The following is a 25428-nucleotide window of genomic DNA, read 5'->3' on the forward strand; positions in this document are numbered from 1 at the left end:
TAACAGTTTTGTTAACTGATTAAAATTGAACGATATAGCACAATATAAAAACCTCTCTCAACGGACAAAAATTCTAAATTTTACCCTTTTCTTCTACAAAAAAAGCTGGCTCTTTGAAAAAGTAATAGAGAGGGGGGAGTAAAAATATGAGACCAAAAGAAATTGGCCCCCATATACGAAGGTCACCCCGTTTAGGGATTTTTCCCACAGCCCTTTTAACAGGGTTGGTAAATTTTTGACATGACAGTTTTTGATGGTTTATAAATTATCACGTCAATAACGGTCAAAAGCTTCAAATATTGCATTTTAATATTTGAAATTTCCTTTGAAAATAAATACTTTAATTACATGTAATGTCTAAAATGAGATTACACCTGTAATAAATTAACTAAAACAATCAATTTATTATTATAATGTAGCTTAATATAATCAAATAATTTACCATTCTAGAATTATCTTAAACAATGTAATTATCATTATATTTATATATAGTACTATTTCCTATAACGAATAACAACCATATTAATTTTGTTAACCAAAAGGCATATTCATGGGGGGGGGGGGGAGACCAGACAGGCTAATTTAGCCCAGGGTGACAAATTTAAATAATTGGTAATCAAGAGCATTAATTTAGAATGAGAAAGAATGGCAAATTTTGATTAGCCTCAGGCAGTGAAGCCAGAGATTGCACTTCTGGTGTTAACTACAAATTAACACATTTTTTCTATGTAAAGGTAATGCAAAGTTTGTAATAGCAAAATTGAAGTTCCAATAACAGACATTTTATTTACTATACTCGCATGTACAGAATATTTTGAAAGACGTAAAACAGTGCTATAACAAAACATTCATGGCTGTTTGCACTTTTCCTTCGAGAGTAAGAAAGAATAATTTACAAAATGCACACATTTAGGCACTTTATACATTACTAAAAAGAGCAGTTCCATTCTTTTTTTCTTCTTCCATGTGATATCACAACAAGTTCATATGGTGTAGTCTGAATCAGCTGAAGTGGAATTTGAATGTGAATGGACCTCCTTGTCCGAAATTAAATCCATGTGCAAATGGGTTGAACTGTTGACCAGCTTGGCTTTCTGGATCGAGGGGATCTTCTCCGTTGTCAAATTTTTCCCTTTTTTCTAATAAAAATATTTTTAAAAATTCAGTGAGGTTTTGCTGAATGTAAAAGTGAAAAGAAAATATAATATGTGAACAAATGCAATAAAAGTCTGATACAACAAGGATAGCTTATAACAAAAACCTCATAATTACACAGTGACCTGTAACTTACTGCTGTCAACAAGCTAATGTTGGAGATACACCTTATAGAGGCGTGCATTGAACTATTTTTTTCTTGCTAACCTGAACACAGGCTTTTACTATACAGGGTGATTACTTAAATCCCCTTGCTGCATTTCCATGGCGAATCCTAGAACCATACTTCCAATTAGGAAAAAGTATCCAAATAACCTGCAATACTCCACCATTCATGTTGCAAGGGGACACAGACACCTTGTCCTCAAGAACTAACAAAAAGTTGTTGCCCTGTCTCTCCTCGGGCCAACAAAGAAAAAATTTCACCTTTCTAAGTGCAATATTCGCAGAAATATTTTATTGCAAAATACGGAGGAAAGTTAGGAAAGAACAGTAAAAAATAACAAGGTTTCTTTCCCTCGTTTATGCCATTCTTTCCCAACTTTCCTTCAATTTTGGAATTCAAATATCTCAGCGAATATTGCATGTAGAAACGTGTAATTTTCTTTGTTGGCCTCAAGAAAGACAGGCCAACAACTTTCTAACTGGATTTTTTAGCAGTATCCATATAAAAAAGTTTGATTTTGTATTTTGATAACGTGCAGACCTTGCAACATGAACGATGTATCTGAGGTCTACACATTATCCTGATACTTTTTCTAATGCTTCTGGGATCAATGGTTTGTCAGTAAAAGGCGGCAAAGGGAATTAAATAATCACTCTGTATAAATACAGTTAAACCCCAAATTCAACAAATCAAATGAGACCAACATTCTTATTCAATGAATCCAAGAAAATCTTTATATTGGGGTGAAAATTAACGTGGACATTAACACATGAATTTCTAAAACTTTTGTTAGATTAGGTTTTATGTATTGGGTCTGGTGGCTGTATGTGAAACAATTTATTTACGAAATCCTGGTCACTTAACACAAAGGAAACATGAAAAGGGTGGGGGGTGAAGTCCTGGGGTTTCCAAACATCCCACGTATACAGGATTCAAGGGGAAGCATACGTTAGGAAAAGGCGGGAGGTATCATCAGGACCACTAGATGCTTGATCAGCTCCAACAAGCATTTACTTTGGTTCCCCTGCTGTGTTTGAACCTAGAATTTGCAAGCATATGAATGACCAAAAGAGCGACCTAGAGAGCAAGAGTTCAAGTCAGTAAACAACTGAAGAGTGGCCTAGAGAGTAAGGGTCAGTGAGTAAACAAGAAAATGTATGTATGCAAGCATGTGAGTGATCAAAAGAATGATTTGGAGGCAAATTTGAGAAATGAGTGGTTCATAGAATTAGACTAGAACAATAGAAGAGTGACAAAAAAAACCAATGTCTAACAGACAATGAATGCACGTCAAAAACACAACCTAACAGCACATTATTTTTTTGCTTAATTAAGCTGATTTGACCAGATTTCAGTAAGACAAAATTGGAGCATTTAACCAAACAGTGTCAATTCAAGATCAAATTATACACTGCAAATTTCTGAAAAATCAAAAATTGAACAAGAAACGGGGGGGGGGGGGGGGGGAAAGAAGCACAAAAAAAATCTTTCTTGAACAAAGATGTATCATTTTACTGAAGATTTGATTATTTCTCCTGTGCAAGTTATATAATGCACATGTCATTTGATCATTTTTGTCACACCACGGTCATTTTCTGCACACGAGGGCTAATTAGACCGGGACCTACAATTTATTGCCGATTCTGAACGGCAGGCTTGTTTTTTTATACTCATCGAGAAGTTGGTGCGCTAACTCCTCGATGGGGGACTCCCTGTGGTAGCAATTGTTTTGCTGCTGTCTAGTCGCGTTTTTGTTGTACCCCTGTGTCAGGAAAGTTTTCTCACAAGGACGAACCGAGTATCGAACTCGCGATACCTCTAAACATCCTTTGGTACTTTAGGCAAGTATCTTATCGACGTGGGCTACCGTGCCCCTAATGCACATAAGTGAAATTTATACAATCATAAAAAGGATCAAGAGAGCATGGGTGAAACAAGCTCTCTTTTCAGAGTAAGTGAATTCCTTGCCTAGTCTAAACTGTTATTAATTCAAGAGGAAAGAAAAAAAGAGCAGCTTTGCCACCATCCCATCGTGGTTTTTTTATATAATTATCAAAACGTTATATTTACCAGGGTCGGTCAAAACTTCCTTTGCCGCAGCTATGTCGATGAACTTCTTCTCTGCCATCTTCTTTTCGTCATCCTGGAAGTTATCGGGATGCCATTTCTGAGCAAGCTTCCTGTAAGCTTTCAATATTTCTCTTTTTCCCGCAGTTCTGCGAGTGAAAAATCAAAATAAATTAGCGTGAATTAATTACAAAAACAAATCAAATATTTCAGAAAAATAACAGGCATAATCATTAACATCACTCATAAATTCAGTAGTCTGTTCTCCAAAAGATATGACAATGTGTTTTCATCGAAATTAACCAAATTGTAACTTTTTGTTGTGCTGATGTATAAATAAGTTGTTGATCTTCCAGGTATGGAACAGAGAAATGCAAATAATCCTGATGGTCAAAACCACGGTACCATTGAGAATATGGAACACAGCAATGACAGTGGCATTGTTCTGGTAACGGAAGAAAATAGAGGTGAAGCTGAAGCACTGCCAAAAGGTTCCAGGTCCTCTCCCTCCGAGAAATCTGACGATTTGTGCTGTGCGATATGCCTGTGCGAGCCATTGAATAAGTCGCTTACAGATGGCTGCTCTCACCAGTTCTGCTTCAACTGCCTCAAAGAATGGAGCAAAGTGAAAGCAGTGTGTCCACTCTGCAAAAAACCGTTCAGGGCGATAGTGTACATGGTTCAGTCTAACGGAAAGAATAATCTGGGAAGTAACATGACCAACAACTCAAGTACATCAGAGAGCGACAATGAAAGCCTTGTCAGTATTGAAGTCCTTTTCAGTAATTCCTCAGGTAGCTTATCACATGGGATGGCGAGAAATCCTTGGAGGAGGAATTATCAGTCAGCATCCTTTTTACAGAACATGTTGCAAGTCCCTCAAACAGCTAATGGCAATTCAGGTCTGCTGGCATCAGACGGCAATTCTGTCACACAGACAGTCAATAGCAGCTCGGTTCAACAGACAATCCGCATTAGTTCCGATAACGTGACACTAACTTCGAGGAGACAACCACTAAGCAAGGAGTTTCGCAGGAAAGTGTATGCAAAAAAGTGGTGGGCAACACCGCTCAGTTCAGAACAAGTTCAGTTTGTACCTCCTCATTCGTACTTGAAAAATCCGAATCTTGGTCTTAGATTGATTCCCTGGTTAGACAGGGAACTGATGGTTTTAGTAAAAGAAAATCGTAACATGGTCAGTTTCCTGATAGACTTAATAATGGCCCTGATGGCATATTTCGATATACGCAGCGAACAATTTTACGAACGCCTAGAGCCTCATCTGCTCTGCAATACCAGTCATTTCCTGCATGAGTTTTACCAATTTTCTTCTTCTATATACAACATGGAAGAATACGACAGAGCTGTAACCTATAAAGAGAGGGTAAGAAATAACGCAGCTACTCCATCGTCACCATCCAGCGACATTATATACTTGGGAAGTGTTCCGAGAAGCCAGAGTTCTGAATCTGATGTGGTCGAAATTGACTCTGATGATGTTGAGTTACAAACACCAACAAAGCACGGCAAAGACGGAAACATGATCGAGATGCAAAACATTCCATCAGAACAGGGACAGGATGAAAATCATACAAGATTGCTTGATAATACGACTAATCTGTCACTGGAAGATATAACCAGCTCGAGTGAGGAGTATGGTGATGATCACATGCCTGCCATGATGTCTAACTTGGATAGTCACGAAACGGGCAGTGTCACTGATGAGTCAGGCAGCAAGAAAACCACGTTTGAGGCTCCAAATGAGTTATCAACAGTACTCAAAGCCTGTGATGATCTGGCCCACACAAACTCTTTCAATAAAGCAACTCAAGCAAACGAGACATCAAAGAATAGCCAATCATTAAAAATCTTTAGATTTGGCGAAAAAAGAAGAGCTTATCAAGGTGCTTCTGCTCTCAGCAAAGCTGATGCTAGCCATTGCCCACCACCATTCGTGACCCAATCAGTGTGTCTAACATTTCAGATGAATGAGACTGACCTAGTTCGACGGCATCGGGAAACCAAATCCACAAGAGCATACCATAGCCACAAGCACAAAAAATATAGACATCGTATGAATAGACGAAAAGTCAAGGTTCTCAGCGTCGTACGCGAAGCTTCCAGACAAATACACAACAGCATCGAAACAGATCCAAACCTGCAAGCGGTTCCCCAAACATCTCATAACCATGCAACCAACAGGATTCACAAGAGCTCCAAGAATAAGAACAGAAAGAAAACAAAGAGTGATAAGCATAAAAATCACAAGAAATTTGTATCAAAGAATGAAGAGGAAAATTCAGAGAAAGTTCCGGACAAACAAAGCATCGAGAACAGCGTCAAAGATGAGTCAGATCCCCAACACACTACTACTATTCCCACAAAGGAAAAGCCTAGATTTCTCAGTTTCGTCGGTTGGGTAGCTCCTGCATTGGAGCAATTTCATGACAACAATGCTGTCAAGTGTGCTGCATACAATGGTAAACGGAAGAACCAGGAAGAATTAGTTCCATAAACATTAGTTTCTGCATTTAAAAATACAAACTTTATGGATATGAAAGGAAATACACATAGAAATCAGAATTATTTGAGAAGTATTATATAAAAGTTTAAAACACACTCCCTCTTTCAAATATTCAACATTTTGTTTTTTTCACTTTTTTTTTTACATTTCATCCTTGATGTATTATTTGAACTCGCAAGTTCGAATTTAATGGTTGAAAGAGTTTGTTTCATTAGATACCTAAAATATTTCTGAGCCTATGTATATAGACTTGCGTTTCTCTTTTTTTTTTTCAATTAGCGCAACCCTGAAATGTTAGCTACAGAACTGCCAATTTTTCGGATTTAGCCTGGAAATTCCAGCATATTTTACAATTTACAGGGCTTGCAGACTATGAATTTTTATTGCCAGTTTTCTATTATTTTCATTATAAAAGGAATAACAACCAAAAGAAAATGTAGTAAAGACATATTGAGCTTGCAGTTTTTCAGCCAATTTTTCTGTTCTTGAAAGAAAGCCACCCCCCACCCCTTTAAATGAAAAAAGTTTTGTGATAGCATCAACAGTATCTGAACTCTGTTTACATTCATACATGATATCATGCCCAAACATGATAGCCTGTTCACATTGAAAGTGGTTTTTTTTAAATACATAATTGATCGTAGAGTGGCTGGCGAGATAATTCAATCATCATATTTCTCCCCATAGTGAAAATTATGCAAAATCGGGATGGGAGGAAAAGCTGGAAATCATGAATTGTGGGCACAAATCTCAGTTCATTGCTAAAATCTGCCGATGGGTGGGACATTGAGGGCTTTTGCAAATCTCAGTGAATTAAGAATGATATTAAATGCAGATTTTTTTTTTTACCTTGGTTGGCACGTCTGTATCTATGTCACAAGGAACCTTTGAATCAATGTCTATATTAAGGGTTCTCAAACTGTGTGCCACCAACCTTCGTCAGCCCTAATGAAGGCTTTTCAAAGAGACTTAAACTGCTCCGGAGAGCCTTGGATAAGCCTTGATTTGGGAAAGAGTGGAAAAGCACAGCGGGAGAACCCCTGGTCTATATGATAAAGGGGGAAACCTTTGAAGCGGTTTCCACTTTCTATGAAAACTTTGGGCGAAATTTATTGGAGCAGGGGTTCTTCTACATGAACATTCTTGAGGGTTTTGTGTGGAACTAAAATGTTAGAAACCTGTTTTAGAGAACCTTGGAAACTAAGGTAAGAAGGCTATTCCAAGTAATATGCATGTTTTATAAAACACCTCACTTTTTTGCCAAATAATTTTAACTGGGTCTATTTGCTCATGATATACAATAGTCTTTATCGTGAAAACCCCTTAGCGATGCCTTGGGAATTTCAGAGAAAGGCTGGTCTATGTAGAAGAGACAACCAATGAGTCTACAAAAATATGTGTCTGAAATTAATTCAGTTTTTTGAAAGCTGAAGCATGTTTGCTTCATCTAAAGCAATAAAACACAAGAATGTAACAATTTTATCTCTTACTAGCTATAATACCCGGCGCTGCCCGGGTTTGTTCAATGAGGCTTTTTGAATCACGTGATATCCCCCTCTTTGAGGGACATACAAACCGTGTCTAAGGTAACCAATATGAGGACTTCCTGCACGACTCATGAAAGAAACAAATCTAGATTTATGACATGAATGTCGCTCTCCACTTGTTAATACAAGATATACAGAAGACTGGATGTGGTGAAGATATTTATTATTTGAGATGTTAATTTTTTAAGGAAAGGGGGGGGGGAAAAAACACTCATCTCTGCCTCTACCGGGAGTCGAACCCGGGTCCCTCAATTGCATTAATCTAGATTTAAAGAAACGTAAGAATGAATGAATTAAAAGACAATACAGAGACATTAATTTTCATAATTGAGAGGATATAAATAAGTTGAAATAAATTATTGCCTGGATATCCAACTCAAAAGTAATTCCGCTAATTAATTAATATTTAATCTCCTGGGCTTCATATATATCTAAAAAATCAAGAATTCTATACAATTTTTACAATTATTGATGTGGCAGGAAACCCCACCAAATTTCTGCATTTCTATAGTAAAATTGACAATTTTAACACTTAATTTCTATGGGGGATCACCCTTTGCCTGACCATCAAAGTGATGCTGATGATGACGTCTATTCAAAAAGCCTCATTACTGGGAGGATTGAAAAAGTGGCAAACCATTATAAAGGCATAAGCTATTATACATACACTGGCAGCCTTAAAGAAGTGACAAACCATTGTAAAGGCATATACATGTCTGAAACGCATTACTAGGGAACCACGGTAACCAAAGTAAATGTTCCGAAAAAGATTGTTGAAGCCCAAAAATCATTGTTGCCTGCCTGTTTTTTGCCCATTTGGGGCATTTTCTTTGCTCTGGCGAAATTTTAAAGTAGTCTATTGTTCAAGTTTGGTCCCATTTGGTGTATATGCAAATTATGGCAACGATCGGTCTAAAATTTTAAATTTGTATAGAGAACACACAGACAGAAAATCAATTTTATATATATAGGTTTTCTTGTGGTAGTGTGAATCTATGATATTGTTGCGAGATCAAACTGTTTCTTTTGTAAATAAGACAAGTTTACACAAAGTTTTGAAGCAATATTTGCTACTTTCATATTTCATTAAAATTGGGTTTTGCATACACCATAGACTATACTTTTTTTTATACTGACTATTTTTAATTAACTGACACTACTGAAGAGTCATCTCTGTAGCTTGGATCTAACAACCGGAATAACACCAAACTCGGTAAGGGTTACTAATGAGGCACAACATCGGAAAAAGGATTTAATGAGAGAGGAAGAAATTCCAATTCACAATATGGGAAAATGTGATGCTGTTTTAGTCTACATAGCCAAGAATTTTCTTAAAGTGCAGGTTAGAATTCAAAATGCAAATTCTACGACTATTTAGACAATAATGTTGCCAAATTCTGGCTCTTGAGACATGGGTAACGGTCTGAAAGACATATCACTGATTGGCTGAGCTCAACATGCATCTTATGTTACCATAGCACATTACTTGTGAAAATTTTTAATCTTCATCAGTGCAATGACAGCAGCCGCTCTTCATGTGTTCAGAAATGGTCAAAACATGTTCAAGGATGTTTATCAATTAATGCTTCTGAACGCATGATATTCAGAAGTTTGAAGAAGCCAGTTCGGTTACAGTTCAGCCATGGCAGAAGACTGAAACCAGTGTCAGAACAGGTAATTTGCAGATGTTGCCATTGCAATCATCTATTTGCCATACAGGATGACCATTGCTTGCCTTGGTACTAACAGCAGCCAAGGAAATGTTTGCAGAGGATGCAAAGTTTTGCCCTTGGAGAATGATAGTCACATTTTTTTGGTGAACATGATGATTAAAGAATTTCACTGCAATTTTGTCATTGTTGTTCTTCCCCTCATTAAAATATACCCTCTTTCCATGAGAGGGTTTCCAAAGTAAATGTGTTAAAACACAATGAATCTTTAAAAAACTCGCAATTCAATATTGTTATAGATTCACAAAATTCCAAAAATAAATTAACATGAAATTCTTTCAAATGACTAGCAAAAGATGATACGATATCGCTAAGTGCGGATGGAATTATGACAGATTTTCTTTACCAGCCTGTGCTTCTGTTCATGACTGCAGCTCCACAGTACAATTGTTCTTCTCGGACCAACAGCACCATACAAACCAGAATTAGAATGTTAAACAGTATGATATTTGCACTCACCTACGCACACCAAGTATTTTGTAATAGTCCCTTCGCTTTGATTGTTTCTCCAACTTCTGAGCTCGTTTCATGCCTTCATGTGCTCGTCTTGAGTTCTCATTAGCATTAGCAGCGCTCTGGTAATCTTTGAGTGCTTGAAGTATAAAGACAGTATTCAGACATTCATAGTAGATTTTTTTTTAATTATACATAAAAATAAAAAGATCAATCACTATTATAAAAACAAAAACAATTATTTTGCAGAGTGGGTTACTTTAACTTCTCCTCCAATGAAATGTGAGGAAAAGTTCATTGTTCCATTCATTAAAAGTCTTGGCTTAAGAGTCCATCCAGGTGGGGGAAGAGTTCTGCAAGCTGTCTTAGATGGGCTTACCTGGCAGGGTAACTGGGTAAGGGATCTGCTGCTGCTCCCCCATGTAAACTGGAGCATGTAGCAGGCACAGATAAATTGGGTGGGCAAATCCCCCATTCCAAAAACGAATAATATGGAGGAAAATTGGTCTGTTCCATAAAATACAGGACGATCCAATGAACCTACACAATGACACATCACCTTGGATCTGCATATGCAAAACAAAAATAATATTGCGCAGTGGAAAAAATGTGACATTAATTTGCCAAGATAAACTTTAGAAAGAAAAGTTGTTTGCTTCTTTTGAAAATTAAGCAATTTTGCAATCGGGACAAACGCAATGTTTGATAAATCTGGGGCTATCATCTTTCACCACCCTCAGTGTCCCTTTCCCTAACACTTATCCATGGCTTCCCAGAGCAGTTTAACATAATCTCTTCAAAAAAATACTTTCTTTCTTTCTCAAAAATCACGGGAGAGGGCACTGGACTTAAGGTAACCACTGATAGATGATGACTCCTACATATGCCCTCACAAAGTCCTCTTCATGCTCAAAATGATTACGAAAGTATATCATGACTTTCTCTGTAGACAAAGATTTCCAACCCAACTCAATTGGTAGTAAATGTCTGTATGACAATATGACCGGAGTTGGTGTGCAGTAAAGTAGTAGTAACAGTTACTTATTCTGGTGGGAAACCATGGGTACAAGACCATTCATGTGTCTATTAATGAAGCACATTTTTAATAGACTACAGTGCATGACACTTAATTCAATCACACTTTGTTTTTCTTTTCCACATAATTGATTGCAAAATGTTCACTAGTGAAGTTCTTTCCCCTCATTGTTCCAAAATGAGATATGTTTAGTTTGAGCTAAAATCCTGGGTTTCTTTATTATTTAGCCATACTGAGAAGTTACAATGGAACCTGTCTTAATAAATGGAATAGCTTACCTCCAGGGGTCATGAATTCTATTGATTTTTGATACACAACTGACCCGTTTAGAAAGAAATACTATATAAACATATTTGGATAAATGAAGAAGACTTAAATAAGACAATCATAATTTTTTTATGGGCAGTATATTTATTGTATCAAAATTATTAGTTTTTATTGCTTTTATTAGGTTGCTGTATTTTTGATTTGGTTTAGATATATATTCAACATCCATATTTTTTATAGGCATCTTTTTTCAGCCACCTTGTTGGGCATTTCGTCTGTTGTGGCCTTTGTATTTGTATGTATTTTGGCGGTAGACTAGTTTTCTGCTGCTGTGATGGTAGAGTGGTCATAGTGACACTCCCATCATGAAGTCCTGGGGGTCTATTATGCTCATGTCGTTATGCCCGCATTTCAAACGTGTTTGCGGTGCATTGTGGGATAGATTTCGTCACCATCGCGAAAGGTTGATTTCTCTCACATCGTTACTAGCGATTTTCGTTATCGGCATCGCTACGTAAAACGTTAACTAACAAGAACCGGAGACCACTCGTTATGTTCGCATTACGGAAATAAACATGGCCGCTCGCGCGTACATTTTTCGATGGTGAGAGCAACAGAGACAAATTAGTTAAAACTAGAAATTATTCATTCATTATTAATTTATCAAGTTGTTCATTATAATGAATAATAATTCTCTGAATTACGTTCCTTAATTTAGTAACATGATTCAGAGACAGCATTATCGTTTAAAATGTTATCTGTACACATACTGATTGGAAAAAATTATTCATAGTGGTAAATCGTTATAAATTATTATACTCTGTACAAAGATAAATCACTCTACACAACGTTATTATTATTTTAAATCTTATATGGAAATGTCTTTATTCTAATCTTAAACTCATCTCAATATAAGAATATTATTTAACTGATAAATCTCTCTATCGCGATGTTTTCAAGACATTTTGAAATTTGCTCAATATTTTTTTTACATCTCGTTCAAAATTGACGTCAATATATATTTAAACGTCTCCAGATTTTCCCCTTCTTAATTTGTTTAATAACATTGATATTTTGTAATATCAATTAAGTATTGCTACTTTCTGTGCAGTACACAGAAGTGTAATGCAGTAAATACCATTACACACACACACACACTATACTCTGCGCACACTCTAAGTACACTATAAAAAAATCAAAGCAAATTTTATTAATCAACAAATAAATTTTTTCTAATCCTTGAGTGCATTTTCTGATCGGAGTATAAAAAAGATGTCAACAACAGTGTAAATTTGGTGGTACTTCATTTTCATGTATGAAACAAGGAAACCAATTTTCTAATTAATGATGTAAATAAAAGGTTACTTGTTCTTGATTTTGACTTAATATCAAGACGGTAGATAAATGTGTTAAAAACATGGTAAGATATGATGATATTTTTGATAGTCGTTTTGGAAATTCATATCATTGAACTTCAATAGAAAATCATTTTTTAAACGTAATAATTTAGAAAATTTCCCCGCGCCAGTATCATGTGCATGCATAGCCTACCTTTTTCTCAAATATTTGATGAAAATAAAAAGAATCCGGATGAATTAAAAATAAAATGCAGCTTAGAAAATTAAGGACAACCAACACACACTAACGCGTACAAATAAATAAAATAATAACGCACGTGCTGCAGCACTCGTTGATAGTGATGATGATTATCAGCAGCGGAGAAAATTATCCGATTGGTCCATCCCTTTCGGAGCTAACTCAACTCTCGGACCAGGGAGTTTTTCGTAAAATAGATAACGACATACCGCGGGTTGCTGAGAAAAATCAAGTTTTTGACGTTGGTCGCTGAGATTTGCGTTATGAGGCTCGTTGAGAATTTGCGTTAAGGGCGTGACGTCACTAACGACCTTGTTGTATAACAACATGAGCGTAATAGACCCCCCCTGGGTTTGAACCCTACTGGCGCCATAGTGGTGGTCGATCGATATTGGTTTTCTTTGATTCCCAACTTCTAGGCACAAATGCGAGCTGATCTCCCGTTAAAAAAGTCTTGCCACAGAGAGCAACAGACCTAGAAATGGTACAAATATTCAATCATTACACTTCACTTCTGAAATACAGATGACAGCACTGTAAAATCAGCCACAATACCAGATACGCATTCAGACTGTTAGGCACACACTTACATTTCCAGCACAATTCACTAGGTAGTAAATTGCCCATGGCGATATATCTAAGTTGTGCTCGGTTTGAAAGAAAGCCAGCCAGACCTAACTCAGACCTAACAATTTCTGACACTACCGCCAGATGGCGACTTAGCTGAAGATGTCACTCTCTGCAGTGTCATAAATTTTGAGCTTTGACCTGAGTTAGGACATTGTGAAATGAATACAGAAATGTTTGTAAACAAGGAGGGGTGTGTACACTTTGATTTCCTACATAGTTTTGTAGGTTGACAACTGTAACTTACAGAGAAAAAATAAGTCTAGCCCTACCTTAAAGCTTTAAAATGCATGAACTACAAATTGCCTGATAACTGCAAACAAATTTTTTCCCATATGATAATGGTCTGTTCTATACTTTGCAAAAGTGATAATTATAACATCCGTGCTTACAAGTGCCATCTACTGTACAATCTATCCAAGGATCAGTTTCTCCAATCAATGTATTAAAATCTATTTTTTTACACCTCTTTTCCTAATATGGGATCTGGTGCGATTGTAACTTTTGTACCTGCCTTAGTCTCATTTCATGGCTATAAATTATATGGCCGCAAAACATTATGTTGTCATGTTCTTGGCTCTTGTCAATGTTTTCCTTTCAATTACAAGAGAAAGATTTATACTACAACTTATATAAATTGTGAACATGGGCCGTCAAACCGAAAGATACACAGGCCACATCGCCATATGGCAATATCAGCTCATTGTTGTCACGGACTAGATGCCTCTGGTAATTTATTCATAAAAAAAACATGCATTGCAAAATATGTATTATGGGGGTAATAAAAAAAATAACCCCCTCCCCATCGGAAACAGATGTTATATAGAAAGGAGAGAACATATATAGGGCACTCATTATATAAAAACATTTGGGACTTTCCTACCATTCATTATAATGTAATGGTCACAAATGGTGGGTGTGAACATGGACCAATGGTGATTGAAAAAAGTGAACTACTGATATATATATATATATATATATCATCAATACCTTCAGAGTAGTCTTCATTTGCTATATGAGCATCTGCTCTTTCACAGAGAGTCTCGGCATCATTCGGGTTTATCTGCAATGCCTCTGTACATCTCTTGATAGCTTCTGAAGGTCTTCCAGCCTGCATCAAAAATGTGCATGAAATGTTAGTTTAAATGGTAGGAAAAAGAAATTTTAAAACTGAAGGAGAATTATTCCTTCAAGCAGGGTTGCAACTATAAGAAACATGCAGGTCTGTGCCCAGGGCACTAAATTCATCCTTTAACTGCTCTGCATTATACGGGGCACCAAAATGTGTGCTTGTCCCAGTTGACAAAGGATTTAGTTGCGGTTCTGCCTTTTAATATGGTTCAAGCTCTATCGCCAATTAGCAGCTCCAGCCTTTGTTTACATTGAAACAAACTGAACTCTTCCTTTCTGGGAGAGCAGCAGCAATATCAATTTGGAAATCAGTGGTAAAGTTGACGCTTGTTATAAAAAAATAACCCCCCCCCCCATCAAAAACGGGTGTTATATAGAAAGGAAAGAACATATAGAACACTCATTATATAAAAACATTTGGGACTTGTCCTACCATTCATTGTAATGTAATGGTCACAAATGAGGTCGACTGTATGAAGAAATTTCCATGTAAAGGCAAGATCTTCACTATAATGACAGTCTAACCCTGATTTAACACATCATTTTAGACTTTTTTTTAATTTAAAATTTACACTCTAAACATAAAATTTTACATAATAAAAAAGATAGAACCTATTGAAACAAAATTTTTTTTTCATTTTTGTCATTTCACGCATGATCAGAAATGAAGTGCAAAAGCGTTAAAAGGCACAAGCATTTGTTAAGACAAAATGAAAATTTGCTTCCTGGAACTTTATCGTTTCACTTTCAACCATGCAGCCATGACAAAAAATAGTAGTCTAACACATTTTACTGCAATTGATATGCTGAAATGAGTGAATGGATGCCAATGGCGATCATGTTAAAAAATTAGTCTTTTTTTTTACGTCTGAATTTCTTTACAAAGAAACTAACAAAGTTTTATTTATGTTTGGTCTGCTCTGGTAATATAATACAGCCAATGCTCGATTTTATGAGCATTCGATTTGAGAACCAATTGTTTTTACGAACTAGTCTTCTGGTCCCAAACAAGAAATACATGACACAGAGACAAGCTTCCTGTTAGGTTCACAACACGGATACGCATATTCCAACATGTACCAATTCGTTAAAAGTTCCGCAGAGGAATATGGACAAGGTACATGTGTGCTTTAGTAGTGGTCCCAAACAATATACCATTCCTTCATATATAAACACACACACACACACACACATCTTTCCCATTCTGAAACTTTAAATTTTGTCAACTAATTGATCAAGTCTGTACAAGTTCGTCAAAACGAGCATCAACTGGACATGATCTTTCTTTAATATAGAAAGATTAGGAGGGGATGGCAAAAAGAAAAAAAATACATCTAACAACTGGTATTGGGAAACATTCAAGTTACCTTATTAAAGCAATGGCAAAGTTTCGCTCTGATGAACTGCTTGATATAACTGACTGTCTTTTCCAATGGTAAAGCCTTCTCAGCTCTCTCTACACATTCTGCATATTCCTTGTTGTTGATATGATCATGCATAGCTTTCAGATGCGCAGCAATTTTTTTGACGTTCTTATAATGAGCGAAACACTCCTTGTGATCCGGATCAAATTTCAGACATTCCCGAATAGCACTAGATTACAAAAGTAACAACATGCATAAGTTGTTTCGTGCCTTGTTTCTGGAGCGAGATTAAAACAATGAATTATACTGACTGAATGAAAAGGTAAACAAAAACTTTACTTGAATCAATGTTTCAACTGTTTTTCTTACCTTTTTTACTGTTTAGCCAACAAAGTGAATATCGAGAATTAATTTGAGAGAATTTGAATTAAATTATTAAGTTTCACTAAAGCGAATATGCACAAATTTTTTAACTTACTTCAAAGATTCTTCCGTTTCACCAATTTCATAATATAACTGACTGAGTTTGAGATATCGCTCTTGATTGTTTGTTTCAGTTTTTACTATCGGCTTCAAGTCACTAATGGCACCAAGTAAATCACCGATAGCTTCGTAACACTGTGATCTCATTTCTCTCAGCTTTGTATCCCATGGCAACTCCTAAAAAAAATCCAAAACTTAATATTGTGGAGTCACGACTGCAATGTGTTTTAAATTGAAATTAAATATTTTCGATAAAATCTCATCAGGGAAATGGAAATCCTTAGCTGGATACTAACACAATAGAGAAGAAAAAATAATAAAAGAAAATATCAGGGTAAAAGTGCAAACTACCTCATTTGGATACACCACAGATGTTCGAAAACAAATCTAACCTAGATCAAGCTGGCTGGAGATCCAGCCCACTTGGATTAGAGCAAAAATATATTCGTACAAGTCAAATGCTGTGGTCAGAAAAAGGCCAAGTGCCTGCATTTGTTTCTGGAGGAAAAAAACTTATTCACCTTCTTGCCCATTACTTTTTCTAGCAGACATCTCTTCAATACTACATTTTGTAAGCTGGAGTATATCAAATTTCGGTTGCTTATTTTACTATTTTTTGAGTGATCTCGCATTTATGGTGTTGCTTTAGTGTCACTGATATGCACGGGTGGTATTTATAGTACATTTTTTTTTATATTTTTGCTACAAACACATACGAGTTGTAAAATTACAATGTGCACGAACAATTCTCGGATAAATTTCTTTTGGATAAATACGTTATCCTCCGGTGGATTAACAGTGCCATTAGAGACACAGAGAACCAACAAAAAATGTTATTAAAAAGCAGAAAGAAAGACTCGTGAAGGAATTCCCTGGAATTCTACGATAAGTGCTTATCGGAATTAAAAGTCTGAATAGAGGTAAAAAATGCATTTGGAAAGCTATAAAAGAAACCAAAGAAATGGACAAAATCTAAGAAATAGCTGGTAAATAATTAATGTTTTTTTGATATTAACATTCAAAATAATAACTTCAAACATTTTATATTAGGATTTTTTTGTTTTTGTTTTTTTGTTTCTCATGTTCTTAGGTTGCAGTTGTATTGGTTGTATATAACGAATTTAACAGTTGTAAAAGCAAATTCAAATGAAAACAAAAAGGTAATTAAAAATTATTAGAAAGTTATAAGATGATTGAAATTTTCTGTCTCGAGTTGGCTTTCAATGAAGTCAATAAAAGTTAATGTATGTGATTCAACTAAAATGGATCAAAAAATATTTTTAAGTGGAAGTTACCTCATAAGCAAATGCAAAAATTTATTTTAAAATGTTTAAATGGCTGAACCGTAAAATGTGTGTGGGGGTGAATAGAAACAAAACTTTGTAAATGCACAAACATATCCCCATATCATATTCGTAAAAGAATCTGCTCGCAATTTACTTTTTAGTTGGCTAACATATGATAATAGAAAATTCTTTTGTGAATACAGGAATATGTTTGTGCTTTTACAGTTTTGTTTCTATTCACCCCATTTAACGGTACTAATGAAAATAATAAAAAAATAATTTTGGAAAAAATAGTAAAAGGGGGCAGTACAGCAATTGAGCAAATTACCATAATCAACAAGGTAGCAAATCAGGCACACTCGGTTCCTCAGACTAATGATATCATGCATGACGTCAGCTTGTATTGTCTTCAGCGCCTCGTGAGACAGACCTTGTTATATGCCATGGTCAGTGCCGTCTCAATGCACGGCCCGGGGCCTCAAGAGAAGAGTGGCCTCGGAAAAACGAGAAGTAGTTGGATGCCTCGAGAATTTTCCAGGTAGGGCCTCAGGAAAATTACTTAGCCCGGGGCCCCATGATGCTCTTAAGACGGCGCTGGCCATGGTTTGGTTTAAGGCCCTTCCCCCAATAAATTTTACAAGGGGAGCTAACCCCTCCTCAATAATCAATGAATATAAAATAGAACACACACCCCTGCATACAGGCTTGAGTCCCATATATACAGGACAACAGGGGGACTTACAGGCTCCTCTGCAGTTTTTTTCTGAAATCAGCTACTTTTTGTTTTTAGCAGAAGTTCGGTTTTGGTACAGGAAGGCAATTGGGTCTTTTCATTGATTGATTGGCAATGATTGACTATATGTTCCACTTTTGTTTTCTAGAAATATAGTCACCATTGGGTATCCATGACTTGTGAGATCAATAACTGACAACTCAAGGCGAAACTTATTTATCACATAATACTTTCGCAATACTTCTTTACGACTCATATAATTCTCTTTTCAGGTATTTGACCTCCAGAACAATAAAAAGTCAATCTAGTCCAAAAGCAAAATTTGAAATATAAAATTGTTATTTTCAGCATTTTTTTAGTCGTAAGTCCTTGGAAAATGAGTCTGCTTACCCAGAAACAGAAATTGTGTTACATGGTGCAACTGCACGATTAATCAATGATGCAGATTACCAACTTACATGTAACAAGTGTGACAATATTTCTATTGCAGCATGGTAATTTCTGTCTTCGTACATTTCATACGCAGTCATCAAGTTCTGCCTCAAAGGCTCGATCATAGTGTAACCATGATTGGCATCTGGATTCATGGGATCGACACGGAGCTGCAGTAATAATAAAAACATACCTGAGAGTTAGTTTTATAGTGGCGAATATTAATTATAGTTTATATTATATGAACTTAATCGTACACACAGAAGAATATTATCAGCTGTGAAATTGCACAAAGTTTAAAACACACACATGATGTAATTAATATATATTTCAAAATGCATACCACATTTTCAAAATCTACATGCGCTTCGTCCAATCTTCCTTGTTTCAATAGAACGGAGCCTCTTTGCAATCGAGCCTGCAATGGAAGATCTCGTAAAAATACAAAAAAAACTTGTTTCAAGCATTCAAAATGAAGTACAGTATCCTACAATTCAAAGCTAATTGGTGTCATCCTGAGGGGCGGGTTCTTTTTTTTGTTTTCTTATGATTACATATAAGTTACTGTCAATAATAATAATAATTAAGGTGTTCGTAAATTTATTCAGTTCATATAGCGATCAGTAATTTATTTTCCCCAGCTTTATGACAAAGTTTGAATAATTTCAGCCACATGAAACAAAAATCCATTTTAAGGGTTAATGTGGGCAAATCATCACCAATCTTAAGGAAGGGATCAATTGGCAATTGGATATTAGATCTGAGACTAACAGAGTTGTCAACTTTCAAGCAAAATTTGATTTGTTGTCACCAACGGGACAAAAAAAAGACTGAAAAACAGAGATGATCATTAATCAGGGGTTTGAAATGTATACTTTTATTATACAAGGGGAAATTATTATTTGACCTTAAAAAGAGGGGTGATCGCATCTGGGGGGTGTCTGTTAAAAGGGATTTTACTGTATTAGAATTACAGATGGGAAGGGATATGTGTTTAAGCAGTCATACCGAAAGAATGTGCAAGCATGTGAGTAAGTAAAAAAGTGACAAAGTGAGTAAAGCATGAGAGTAAAAAAGTGAATGTGAAGAGTGGAAAAGTGAGCAAAGCAAAATAGAGTACGAGCATGGGAGTGACCTAGAGAGCAAGGGAACAGGTCATTGAGCAACCAAGAAAGTGACCTAGAGCATGTACAATTGTGTGTGAGAGCAAAACAGTCTGCAAGCATGTGAGTGAGCGACATAGTATGCAAGCATGTAAATGACTGAAAGAGTGACCTAGAGAGTTTGTGAGCATGAAAGTGATCAAAAGGGACACAGATGTACTTATAAAGGTGGGTTCAAGTGAGTTACAGTACAGGGTGCCAAATTCAAGAAATGAGTGATGATGAAAATCATATCGGAATGGGAAAAGGGCAACAAAATTTGTGTAGCCCACAGGTGGCAAAATAAAAACAGAGTGCCTCGGTTAATAAGGTTTTCGTAGCTTGGATTTTCAGCTAAATTTTCAAGTTTAATATCAAGCTGCAACATCCCTTGAAGATACTAACCATTGGAGTTAGGGAAACGTTGAATAAAATGGACTCGTACCAATGACAACCTTTTGCCCCCTGAGAACTTCTCTTTTGCTGCTTTTTTCTGCTGTCTTAGCACAATATACTACAGATTCACTTGCTGCAGTTTCTTAGCTCGCTATTACATTACTTTCAGAACTTTTTGATACACCTCCCCATATAAGTGCTGATTTCACTCCTCCTTTCATACAGTATATGTACACAATACAGACATAAATGATAAAGTGGAGCATGAAAATAGTTTTAAAGAAAGAATTTTTATTATCCGAGTAAAAATAAATATCTCAGGTACTTACCGCAATGAAGTCAGGTTTCATTTCTATGACCTTGGTTAGATCTCTAAGTGCAGAAATGATTTTTCCAATAGCTAGATACACCGTCGCTCTTTTAAAATAAGTTAAGTAGTTGTGTGGGTCTCCATCTATAAAAATACATTTCACGTGTAATGTATAAATCAAGATATGCATTGCAGTTTCTTTTGAAAATATAACTTTTTTTTATGTTAACAGATATCATTAACACCATTTAAAAATACCACACTGAAAAAACTTCATTGAATGAATATAGGAGTCTCTGAGACAAACAAATCATCAAACGTTTGAGTATCGTCTGTATGTTTCTCCATTATCAGCAGTTGGCATCAAATGGAGATACACTGTAGATCAGAGTTTCCCACAATTCTTTTTTCATTGCCCCCTTTTTCAATAATCTTTTTTCCCTCTCGTCACCCCCCCCACCAACTCAAACCAACCCATGGGCATGGGCGGAGATATTGGCCCCCCCCCCCCAGCATCAAAGGTGAAGTCGACTGATCTAATGCATATATGTATAGATGAATCGACATCATCATCTTGCCCCCCCCAGCAATAATGACCGTGCCCCCCCCCCAGATGTCTAAGTCTATCTCTGCTTATGCCCATGGGATCCCACGTCATACCTGTAGCTTCTACTGTCCATAGTGGATCATTCCATTGTCTCGCCAGGGGGGGCAATATTGCCCACTTTGGGAAACGCTGCACCACACAAAACAGACTGAGCAGAGTCAAAACTGTTACTGACATCCCTTGACTGACTGAATCCTTGGAAAACACTGCAATTTCCAGACAGACTGAGTGGACTTGACTAGCTGAGATTGGTCATTTGCCAAATGTCGAGAATGCTTTTCCACCATTCCAAATTATTCAATTGGTTCCTGATGACAGCTACAGAATGAAGGAATGTCTCGAATTTCACAAAGCAGGGGTTCATGTTTGGCTCTCTTTATTGTCTCTTCTCCCTTTTTTTTTGTAGCAGTTTTAATATGTTCAAAGATTTCTATTGCTCTCTCTTAATCAAGGAGGAGTGATAGTCTTTGCTGGATAGGCATAGAGCCTCAGTTTCTTTGAGAATTAGATTAGGCAATCATTGGTGAGAGCATGCTCTATAACCGCAGACTTATTTGTTTGGCCAAAACTGAAATTCATTTCATTCTGATTCTGGCTATAATCATAGCAGCTGAAACCTAAAGGCAGATGGCATTTGAGCCCTCCTCTCCTCCCAATACATTTTGGAAGGGGAATGAGCCCCCTCCCCTAATAATCTCTGAATATACAATACAATGCACCATTTCACCTCCTGCATATGGGATCGAGTCCTGTGTATACAGGATGGTGATTTTTAACCCCCAATGTTTCACGTCAGCACCTCTGACTGCAATTGATCATTTGATTATGTCCATGTTGACTTTGCCACAGATCTATACAGCTTCGTTCAAACCAAGCATAACTTTGGTCCATTGCCATTCGTAATTTACTAAATTAGTTGAGTTGAGCTGGAAGTGTGTTTGTATATAACAGTATGCACTGAGTGTGTATAGTGTTGTCTGATTTTTCAGTGATATCTATATTCATAATTGCGAGTGAAGTATAATGACTAAATATTTGTACACTTGCAGGTATGTTGCTCTCAGTGTTAACGTGGAAATTGGCTCGCATTTGTGCCTTGAATATACATATATATATGCAAGGTATTTCTATAGACTCTTGCTGCTCAGTCCTACGTTAGTGGGTGTTGGACAAATGTCAAAATGATACCCGAATTCCAGACAGCCTCCTTAGCGCTTGCTCATCTTCTACATGGATTTTTTTTCGCAACTATATAATTTACTAGCAAAAATACCTTACACTGCATAATTTTTCTCTATATACTGGGAGCATTGAAGAAATTACAAACCATTGTAAAGGAAGAAACATGCCTGAAATGCAGTCTGGATACTTCAGCAACCAAAGTAAACATTTTAAAATTCATTGTTGAGGCTAATGCAGCATTGTTGCCAGACAGTTTTTTTTAGCCCATTTTTTACATTTGGTTACACAAACGTTTCAGTGCCTGGTACTCAAACAAAAAGTATCAACATTAAATAATTGCTGTTGAATTTGTCTTAGTCAGATCCAGGCTGTCTCTATACACCAGTGACGCTCATGTGTAGTATTATACGTCTCAAGATAAGAATGTTCAAAGTAGTTCCGTTACATTTCATTACCTTAACTATTTCATAGATGCAACCAGTTTAGTCTGAAACATAATTGAAAAGATATATTCACGTCAAAACACTATAGTGACGATTACTTGAATTTCTCTACAACAGATGCATAGGCGGAGACAGACTTGGAAGTCTGGAGGGACATGGTCAGTATTGCTGGAGCATGATGATGTCAATTCATATATACATTAGATCAGTCGACTACACCTTTGATGCTGGGGGGGGGGGGGGGGGGTGTGCAATGCCCCCTACACCCCCATATCTCCACCCATGAACAGATGGAAACCCCCTAAACTGCCAATCACTCATTTTATGTTATTATATACACAGTATACTTAAAAATATAATAAATGTTATAATATAAAAAAAATAACAATTTCACAGAGAAACAAATCCAAATTGAAGCGGAACTTAAGGCACAATGGATAATTATATTCATAATTAGAATGATTAAACATAACCAGATTAAATATAATTAATTCTGGAAATGTTAACTCACCAACAGCAGCATGGTAATGCGAAAGAGCATCATTGTAGAGACCTTGAGCTAATAACTGCCTACCTAATTCTAAGTGACTTTCAACTTCTGGATTGTAATTTCCTTTCAAAGTGAAAAAATATTTATATATTATTTTGGTATTTTTAACACACATGAAATTTGATAAATTTTTTAAAATGCTATCAATATAGTCTGAAATCTTTTTAAAAAAAGCAAATATAGGCCTACTTCTAATTTTAAATCATGTTACGTTGAATGGAATGTTAGCAGCACAAAGAAATAAAGTATGTTTCAGCTAAATGGTGACAAGTTCAGGAGAGCAGAAAATCTGAGGAATGAGTGGCTCCAAAAACTAGAGCAGCACGGAAGAACAGTGGTAATACCATAAATCTGTCTCAGTCTAGAGATTGTGGGACTAGGTTGTGAGCAACCAAAAGAGTGACGTAGAGTGTGTGCAAGTATGTGAGCAATCAAAAGAGTGATGTAGAGTATGTGCAAGTATGTGAGCAATCAAAAGAGTGACATAGAATGAGCAAAAATTAGTTCTCAATTTTTTTGATCACAAGTGGTGAAGTGGTAAGATGCTCATCTTCCACCATTATAATAGCTTTCAACTACAATAGCCCCCTAGATGGGAGCAAGCACAGATTCAGTGCGGGGAGTGTAATCGCCCCTCCCAAGAGTCGAATAGCATGGGAGAAATTTTTCTGTCCCATAAAATATGGGATGATCCATCACACCTACACAATACATCGCTTCTGACACATCGAGCTGTATCCAGCTGCCTCTGCTTCATTTGCAGCTGAAGATGTCTGTTTTGATTAAATTCACAGCTGAAGATGTTTGCCTTCATTAAATTTAAATCTGAAGTTGTCTGGCTCTGCTCCATTAGCAGTGGAAGATGTCTGCCTTTGCTCCATTCTCAGTTAAAGATGCCTTCCTTCACTCCATTCGCAGCTGAAGATGTCCACCTGCGCTTGTGGTGCAGATTCAAGGGGTGGGGTGGAGGGGGAACGACTGCTTTTTCCACAAGCTTAATATGGGAAAATCTGTCTGTCCCATAGACTAAAGGGTGATTAAACTTCACAATGCACCCTCCACTCTTGCCACATCATCCTTAATCCGCACCTGGATGGGAGGTCCTTTATCTCTGCTTGGTATCCATTCTTTCATACTTCGTAGGGTCAAAAATGTTCGGTTAGTCAGTAGATGTATAATGCTTACATTTTGGTACCTCAAAATCATAAGGGGGGGGGGGGGGGAGGTATGATGAATTCCCTAATTGTCCATGCAGAGTTGGGCTCCCGAAAGGCTGTATCAGATAGGCAATATGCAAAACTTCCAATAGCTATCTAATTTCTCTAGATAGTTATTTACAACATAATTATTGTGTCGTCAAAAAAACATGCCCCTTAACATTATATTTTCAGATCTACTTAGTATGAGAGAGCCATAACTAGGAACGGAATCGGGGGGGGGGCGGCGGCATGGATGCTCTTGTCTCTGGACCAGGAAGGGTGGCAAGTTTACTCTTTATTCATTCAAAATTGCTGGAATGGAGGAGGGGTGCAAATGCAAAAATTGATACTTACCTCCAAGGGTTGTTCGAAAAAAATCTCTACCCATGTGGGGCCTATTTTTGTCATCCCCTGCCCCCTTTGATCGATAAAGTTTTTTTTCTGCCCTTTCAATTCTAATTTTACGCCCCTACTAAAACCGCCCCTGCTTGTTCCGGGAGTCTATAAGTCAGTTTTTGTTCTTAGTTGCGGCCCGAGTTAAAATGAAGCTAATCATTTAATAATGTTCATAAAAAATGAAAAATTCTTCGATCCGCGATATTCATTGAAATAATTAGAAATTAAACGAGTGCATAAATTACCTTTCGTTCTACCGGAAAGCTTTAAAACTATCATAGATGACAGCAACAAGTATAGATTACAATGCATCTTATCCTAATGATAAAAAAAATAAGAGACTTAGATAAGCTGATCTTAGTTCTGGAGAGGTTTTTTTTCGATTATTAGACTGACTATGGCGAAAATATTTTCAGCTACAAGAATTGGGAGGAAGGCGTTTTTCTTTTCCCACGTCCATGTCTGTTTATCGCACTGAAGAAAACATCGCGACTAACAAACCAAAATGCTACTCGAAGTAACTAGTCCGAGATTTAAATGGACATAAACAAACACACACAGGTACAGGAAAAATTCGTGGTCTACGATGATTGGACAATCACCTAG

The 25428-nt window shown here is 36.6% G+C and overlaps 2 protein-coding genes across 2 annotated transcripts; one reads left to right on the forward strand and one right to left on the reverse strand.

Moving 5' to 3' along the window:
• Positions 1-760: 760 nt before the first annotated feature.
• Positions 761-25409, reverse strand: P58IPK (dnaJ homolog subfamily C member P58IPK). The gene is made up of 11 exons (XM_089252826.1): positions 25068-25409; positions 23189-23290; positions 20465-20589; positions 18941-19015; positions 18624-18767; positions 16142-16323; positions 15667-15892; positions 14159-14279; positions 9649-9781; positions 3392-3537; positions 761-1139 (listed from the first exon to the last, which is right to left on the reverse strand). Exons 1-11 carry the CDS (start codon positions 25132-25134, stop codon positions 1003-1005), a joined length of 1458 nt encoding a protein of 485 aa, XP_089108952.1. The 5' UTR covers positions 25135-25409; the 3' UTR covers positions 761-1002.
• Positions 3747-5965, forward strand: LOC149067098 (uncharacterized). Its single transcript, XM_089252791.1, has one exon. The coding sequence runs from the start codon at positions 3747-3749 to the stop codon at positions 5901-5903; it is 2157 nt and encodes a 718-aa protein (XP_089108917.1). The 3' UTR covers positions 5904-5965.
• Positions 25410-25428: the final 19 nt, after the last annotated feature.

The sequence above is a fragment of the Pholcus phalangioides genome, unplaced genomic scaffold, assembly GCF_987345545.1.
Source record: "Pholcus phalangioides strain wild (caught in Gottingen) unplaced genomic scaffold, Ppha-v1.0 ptg000031l_1, whole genome shotgun sequence".
In the NCBI taxonomy this organism is placed as follows: domain Eukaryota; kingdom Metazoa; phylum Arthropoda; class Arachnida; order Araneae; family Pholcidae; genus Pholcus; species Pholcus phalangioides.

Bases quoted from the DNA above. Each gene is read 5' to 3' on its own strand.
- LOC149067098 (XM_089252791.1), top strand. From the start codon at position 3,747: ATGGAACAGAGAAATGCAAATAATCCTGATGGTCAAAACCACGGTACC.
- P58IPK (XM_089252826.1), bottom strand. From the start codon at position 25,134: ATGCATTGTAATCTATACTTGTTGCTGTCATCTATGATAGTTTTAAAG. The intron at 23,291-25,067 runs GTAATTTATGCA...TCACTTTGAAAG, and splicing joins GCTTTCCGGTAGAACGAAAG to GAAATTACAATCCAGAAGTT. The intron at 16,324-18,623 runs GTAAGTTGGTAA...GATTTTTTTTAG, and splicing joins TATTGTCACACTTGTTACAT to GAGTTGCCATGGGATACAAA.